Source organism: Rhinopithecus bieti, unplaced genomic scaffold (genome assembly GCF_001698545.2).
Source record: "Rhinopithecus bieti isolate Rb0 unplaced genomic scaffold, ASM169854v2 scaffold_13704, whole genome shotgun sequence".
NCBI lineage: Eukaryota > Metazoa > Chordata > Mammalia > Primates > Cercopithecidae > Rhinopithecus > Rhinopithecus bieti.
The window spans coordinates 4,461,711-4,469,273 of NW_016808231.1; the positions used below are offsets into that span (position 1 = coordinate 4,461,711).

General features: G+C 49.3%; 1 protein-coding gene across 3 annotated transcripts in view; it reads right to left on the reverse strand.

Annotated features, from left to right (window-relative positions):
- DNAJA3 (DnaJ heat shock protein family (Hsp40) member A3) overlaps positions 1-7,563 on the reverse strand; it is a 35,876-nt gene that overhangs the window by 13,576 nt on the left and 14,737 nt on the right. For 2 of the 3 annotated variants that reach the window (XM_017886325.1, XM_017886324.1), the window contains exons 4-7: positions 5,002-5,202; positions 3,857-4,009; positions 3,110-3,257; positions 1,888-1,952 (exon numbers count right to left, since the gene is read on the reverse strand). In XM_017886325.1, the coding sequence (XP_017741814.1) occupies positions 1,888-1,952; positions 3,110-3,257; positions 3,857-4,009; positions 5,002-5,202 (567 nt within the window). The remainder of the gene's footprint in view (positions 1-1,887; positions 1,953-3,109; positions 3,258-3,856; positions 4,010-5,001; positions 5,203-7,563) is intronic. The other variant, XM_017886326.1, reaches the window with a different exon arrangement.

Sequence of the window (7,563 nt, forward strand, 5' to 3'; positions counted from 1 at the left end):
TCGTGATCCGCCCGCCTCGGCCTCCCAAAGTGCTGGGATTACAGGCTTGAGCCACCGCGCCCGGCCTGAACTTTTTTTTTAATCTTACTTTAGCCAGGCATGGTGGTTCACACCTGTAATCCCAGCACTTTGAGAGGCCAAGGTGGGTGGATCACCTGAGGTCAGGAGTTTGACACCAGCCTGGTCAACATGGTGAAACCCCGTCTCTACTAAAAATACAAAAATTAGCCAGGTGTGGTGGCAGGTGTCTGTAATCCCAGCTACTCAGGAGGCTGAGGCAGGAGATCCAATTGAACCTGGGAGATGAAGGTTGCATTGAACAGAGATCACACCACTGCACTCTAGCCTGAGCAACAGAGCAAGACTCCATCTCAAAAACAACAACAACAACAAAATCTTACTTTATTAGGAAGTATAGGCTAGCCGTGGTGGCTCACGCTTATAATCCCAACACTTTGGGAGGCCAAGGTGGGTGGATTACCTGAAGTCAGGAATTCGAGACCAGCCCGGCCAACATGGTAAAACCCCGTCTCTACTAAAAATACAAAAATTAGCTAGGTGTGGTGGCGCATGCCTGTAATCCCAGCTACTCAGGAGGCTGAGGCATGAGAATCCCTTGAACCTGGGAGGTGGAGGTTGCAGTGAACTGAGATCACGCCACTTGCACTCCAGCCTGGGCAACAGAGCAAGACTCTGTCTCCAAAAAAAGGAAAAAAAAAACGGGCAGAGTAAATAATATAACAAGCGTGTCATACCCACAACCCAGTGGAGGTAACAAAATATCACAGGCTGGGTACCGTGGCTCACACTTGTAATCCCAGCACTTTGGGAGGCCAAGGTGGGTGGATCATTTGAACCCTGGGGTTTGAGACCAGCCTGGGCAATATGGTGAAACCCCATCTTTACTAAAAATACAAAAATCAGCCGGGCCTGGTGGTATGCACCTGTGGTCCCAGCTACTCAGGAGGCTGAGGTGGGAAGACCACCTGAGCCCAGGGAGTCTGAGGCTGCAGTGAGCCAAGATCGCCCTACTGCATTCCATCCTAGGCAACAAAGCAAGACCCTACCTCAAAAAAATAAAGTAAAATAAACTAAAACATCATAAATACAGGTGAGTCTTGCCTTCCTCAGCCAACCACGACCCTGACTTTAGCATTTATCATTCCTTTGAGCTTCTATTTACTATGTATCTCCAAGTCCCTAAATAATACATAATGCCATCTCACATGCCTTAAAACTTTACGTAGATGGTCTCTGAGGCCCTATAGCCACTGGCAAGCTGCCTTCCATCCCTGCTGTCCGTACCTGCAACGCCTGGAGCACTCCTTGAGTGCAGCTCTCACTCTTTCCTTCCGACTACCCTGCAGCAGCCTCTGACCACCACGGCTCACTGAGCCATTCTCTTGTTGGAGGAAGGCGGTGTCTTGCTACCATGGACAGGACTCTCGTGCACCCCTTTGTACCCATTGCCTGCTAGGCTTGTGTGGGTTTTTCTCAAGTGTACACATAGGAGGGAAATTGCCAGTAGAAGCCATTTTCATTAATGTTTCCACCATCTCAGAAAACCAAGGTTTGCCCCTGTATACAGTATGTAAAATTATAACTTTCACACTCACTGCCTCATCAACAATCTTATCATAAAAACGCAAGATGTTTTCTGTATTTTTGTGACCTGTATTTCTAACTTGTTAACATCTTGAAGAAGTTGTCTTCTCACCACACAAGGCACAGAACTTTGAAGGTAACTCTAGGTGGCCACTGTGCCCCTCAGAAACATGAATGGCAAGACATGTTTCTGTGAAGCTTTGACCGCATGGAGCAGCCTCAGCCACATCCACCCGAAGAGAGGAAGGGCCCAACAGAAGCTGTGCGGGACAGAGCACCTACCCTGAACGTGATGAAAATTTCCCTTTTCCCCACAGGCATCCTCACGGTCTGGCCATCCTCGACTCCTACAAGGGACGTTAGAAAGGGAGCAGTTAGGCAGAGCGCGGTGGCTCATGCCTGCAATCCCAGCACTTTGGGAGGCTAAAGCGGGCAGATCATGACGTCAAGAGATCAAGACCATCCTGGCCAACATGGTGAAACCCCGTTTCTAATAAAAATACAAAAATTAGCTGGACGTGTCAGTGTGCGCCTGTAGTCACAGCTACTCGGGAGGCAGAGCGAATAGAATCGCTTGAACCCAGGAGGTGGAGGTTGCAGTGAGCCGAGATTACTCCACTGCACTCCAGCCTGGCAACAGAGCGAGACACCATGTTAAAAAAAAAGAAAAAAGAAAAAAAGAAAAAAAAAGAAAGGGAGCAGTTATTTTGAGACCGCCCACAGCACTTTCCACCCAAGATCCACTTGTAACCCACAGCTTCTTCCCCACTCCTGTTTCTTATTAACGAGGAACAATGACATTATGTAAGAGGCACATGGGTAACCTTCCAGAGATGCAACGCAAGACACCTAATGACTCAGCACCTGCCTCAGGCCTGGTCTATGTAGCACCTCAGGGAGTTCACGGTCTTACTGGGGTGATGGGTGTTAACCAAACAATAGCACTAATGCACAACTACAAACACAGAAATGTTCTTCAAAGCAAATGCTCACAACTCTAGAGAAAGGGATATCTAAAGAACAGGGAGGAGGGCGTGAGGCTTGCTAGGGAAGGGATACTCAAGCTGGGATCTCCAAGATGAACAAAGTTAACCCAAAAAAGAAAGCAGAAAGTGAGTTTCAGGCAAGGGAACAGTAGACGTGGACTGGGGGGTGGGATCTGTGGGGCTGATGTAGATAGGGTGACAGTGGGGACAATGATGGCTTCGGTGACTAAGACAGAGGAGAGAGGAGAGGAGCCCGGGGGTTGGAAGCTGCTCCCTCACCAGGAAGAAGCAGAGCAGGCACATCAGGTCTCTTCTCCCCAGTGTGACACTCAAAGTGTAGATTCTAAGGATAACTGGTACAAATAGAAAGATTCAAGGAGACTCTAGTTCCTCCTCCAGCCTGGGGCTCCAGGGCCCCAACCATAACTTCTACTAAGAGCCCACTCACACAGAGTGCGGTGGCCTCAGCCCTTTCCGCCGTCTCCAAGCTCCTGGACATGGTGGGCCCAAACACCCACCTGCAGGCACAGGGACCATCACTCGCTTTTTCTGCTTGGCTTGTCCTGCTCCCCTGCAGACCACACAGGGCGTTATGATGATGGAGCCACGGCCACCACATCTCCTACACGTGGAACGCATCACAAAAGGGCCTGTGTTGATGGTTTCCTGATAAAAACAAGAAAAATGGTAACCTAACTATGCAGGTAAACCGATGGGTGGTTCTGGGACCACAATGTGCGTAAGAAAAATGTCTCTTTAAGGCTTGTTTTTTATGTGCGTGTGCACTCAAACATACTGCCTAGGAACCCAGGTGCAGGGCATCAGAGTCTGTTCATCTTATTTTCTAGAACACACAAACTTCTGCACTCCAGATCATCAACCTGACCATACGACACTGAAAAATGTGATACCGCCTCTTACAGAAGTACCTGACGACTCCTGGGAGCTGAGCAGTACATTTAAAAAAGATTATTCCCCCTTGAATTACAAAAGCAATTGTTAGAAAAATAATGAAGAAAGTGACAACTGGATGCAATCCCCTGCCCCACCCCCAGAGCTGCTGTGCTCTGGTTGCTGAGCCTGCGATGCCAGGGAAGGAGGAGCACAGGCTCGTCTCCTCAGGGTCACGGGGGAAAGACAGATAGGCTGAGTTCACCAACTCCCTCCACTCCTAGCATAAGTTCTCTGGGAGCAGTGCCACAACCAGCTCTTCTCACGGTCAGTGGCGCAAGCCGTGGGAGGTGGAGTCTTGGGCAGACCCTTACCATGCCAGAGCCACCGCAGTAGTGGCAATGCTGCACCTTGGTGCCGGGCTCGTTCCCCTTGCCGTTGCAGCGCTCACAGGTGTCCATGATGTTCACGGTGAATTCCTTGTTGACCCCCTTTGCAGCCTGATTGAATGTCAACTCCATGATGTACTGAAGAAACCAAGGGACAGCCTCTCAACTTTTGTTTGCAACGACCAAAACTGATGCTTGGCTCTAAAGGGAAAGGAGGGCACTGGCCCACATTTTCAGTCACTCTTTCACCACTGTACTTACTTGCACTCTGCCAGGTAAGCACAGGTAGGACTCACTGAACCAATTCTGCCCTAGTCTTTGGGATTTTTAAGAGATAATGTGACTTAAATGAAAACATACTTTCAATAAACTGAAAATGTTCACAGATAAATACTCATACATGGTACTTAAAAAGGAGCCTGAAGGCCGGGTGCGGTGGCTCAAGCCTGTAATCCCAGCACTTTGGGAGGCCGAGACGGGCGGATCACGAGGTCAGGAGTTCGAGACCATCCTGGCTAATACGGTGAAACCCCGTCTCTACTAAAAAATACAAAAAACTAGCCGGGCAACGAGGCGGGCGCCTGTAGTCCCAGCTACTCGGGAGGCTGAGACAGGAGAATGGCGTGAACCCGGGAGGCGGAGCTTGCAGTGAGCTGAGAGCCGGCCACTGCATTCCAGCCTGGGCGGCAGAGCAAGACTCCGTCTCAAAAAAAAAAAGGAGCCTGAATGATCCACAATCATAACTTAGATCATAAATATATCCCCTCTCTCTTCCACTCTGACAGTGTTTTATAAAGACATGAGAGAGGATCAGCAGTGCCTTCCCAGCAGACAGAGCTCTCCTGGAACACTGTACAGATGAGAGACAACACTCACACCCTCAGCGTGGGCTCTGAAAGCCTTCGGTGCTGCCTGACTCTGCAACTGTGAAGAATACCATCAGAATGGATGTACTCATTACTACCCATGCAATTTTTCAAATACTGAAATTATTTCCTACTAAAATGGCTGCCTCCAGATCACTCCATTTAAGCTGCCTTGCCTTTCTGAGAAACAGAATCTGATAAAACAATTTGTTTGACCCATACTTAGTCTAAAATCTGATTAATTCTTCAAAGCGAGGAACTTACTTCCTGAGGCTGATCAAACACAGTCTGGAAATCTCCAAACGAAGAGGATGAGAACTCCCCGAAGATCTTCCTGAACAGCTCCTCGGGGTCCACAGTGGGGCCTCCCTTCCAGTAGCTATGCTGGGAGCCGCTGGCCCCAGAATCGAAGCCCGCAGAGCCGTAGGCATCGTACTGCTTCCTCTTCACCTCATCACTCAAAACCTACAGCAAAAGGCAGAGCCACTGGGCATCCTGGGTCCACCAAGGCCCAGGAATACAGACAAGAGTTCACAGCAAATAAGGCAGCCATAACATTTACTAACTGGCCCTGTGTGCAAACACATCCTATGAGGTTGGGGTGGGCCTGTGACTTTAGCACCCAGAATAGGGACGAGATGACCAAACTGAATGCTAAGTGTAGGGCGTGAAGTGCTTCCAAAAGTCTCACGAACTCTCCCAGGGGTCGCGCGTGCTGGGGAAATGTTTGTGTTGATCCTCGCTCGACCTCACAGGCACCCTGGATTCTTCACAGATTCACACTTCACCTCTCTCCTCAGGAGACATTACCTTGTAGAGAATTTAGGCTTCCTACGCTTACCTTCATCGACAGGTCTTCTGCAAGCCAGAACAACCGGAGTAACAAGTAGAAGTAACACAGCGACAACAGCCGTGCTGCAATCCTAGCTCACTGCAGCCTCAACCTCCCAAGTTGAAGCAATCCTCCCGCCTCAGCCTCCCGAGTAGCTGGGTCTACAGGCGCACACCACAATGCCTGGCAAATTTTTTAATTTTTGGAGAGACAGGGTCTTGCTATATTGCCCAGGCTGCTTTAAACTCCTGGTCTCAAGCAATCCTCCCACTTCGACCTCCCAAAATGCTGGGATTACAGGCATGAGTCATTGGGCCTGGCTCACAAAACTGTTCATAAGGACTAACTACCTCAAAAACGGGGATTAGGGAGGGGCAAAAAAAAATGTAGTATTCACTTTGTATCTTTTTTTTTTTTTGAGACAGAGTCTTGCTCTGTCACCAGGCTGGAGTGCAGCGGCACGATCTCGGCTCACTGCAACCTCTGCCTCCCGGGTTCAAGTGATGCTCCTGCCTCAGCCTCCCGAGTATCTGTGACTAAAGGCACGCACCACCACGTCCAGCTAATTTTTTTGTATTTTTAGTACAGACAGGGTTTCACCATGTTTGCCAGGATGGTCTCGATCTCTTAGCCTCGTGATTCGCCTGCCTCAGCCTCCCAAACGGCTGGGATTACAGGCGTGAGCCACCACGCCTGGCCCTCACTTTGTACCTTTTTTTATGTGTTTTACTTTTTTTTTTCTTTAATTAAAAAGACACTGCCCTAGGCTGAGTATGGTGGCTCACACCTGTAATCCTAGGACTTTGGGAAGCCAAGGCAGGTGGACTGCTTGAGTTCATGAGTTCAAGACCAGCCTGGGCAACATGGTGAAACCAATCACACTAAAAATATAAAAACATTAGCCAAGAATGGTGGTGCACGCCTACAGTTCCAGCTAGTTGGGAGACTGAGGTGGGAAAATTGCTTGAGCACGGAGGTTGAGGTTGAGGCTGCAGTCAGCCGTGACTGCACCACTGCACTCCAGCCTGGGCAACAAAGTGAGACCCTATCTCAAAAAAAAAAAAAAGGCACTGTCCTTAAGGCCAAACAGAATAGAGTATGCGTCCTCCAAAGCAAAAGACACGTCCACCTAGAATGGAGGGGGACAAAGAAAACAGGTGGAGGACAGCTTGGTGCCTAGGGTAATTCTTAGGGCACCCAGTTCAGACGCAAAGGAAGAAGGTTGGCAGAGGAAGAGACAGGTAGGAGTCCATGACTTCCTGGTGGCTTTTATCTCCTGGTTCCAGCCCTTCTCAAGGAATTGCTGCTACTCTTGGGTTCTGAGGCTTGGTCCTTTTAATAACATCCCCCTTGGAGATGGAAGTCAGCAAAATGGTGGATTAGGACTCTCCAAAACTCATCCCCCTGGCAGAAACATCAAATCAACTATCCATGTGGAAAAATACATTCACAAGAATAACATCCCCCTACCCCATTAAAAACTGAATCTGCTGGGTGCAGTGGGGAACCGGTAGTCCCAGCTATTCAGGAAGTTGAGGTTGAGGCAGGAAGACTGCTTGAGGCCGAGTCTGAGGCTGCAGGGAGCCGTGATCTCGCCACTACACTCCAGCCTAGGCAACAGAGTGAGACCTCAACTCTTTTATTTATTTATTTTTTGACTGGGAGTCTCGCTCTGTTGCCCAAGCTGGAGTGCAATGGTGTAATCTTCGGCTCACCGATGCCTCCTGGGTTCAAGCAATTCTCCAGCCTCAGTCTCCCGAATAGCTGGGATTACAGGCGCCCACCAGCACACCTGGCTAATTTTTGTATTTTTAGTACAGACAGGGTTTCACCATATTGGGCAAGCTGGTCTCTTGGCCAGGCTGGTCTCAAACTCCTGACCTCGTGATACACCTGCCTTGGCCTCCCAAAGTGCTGGGATTATAGGGATTATAGACGTGAGCCACCGCACCTGGCTGAGACTTCAACTCTTAAAAATAAATAAATAGGCCGGG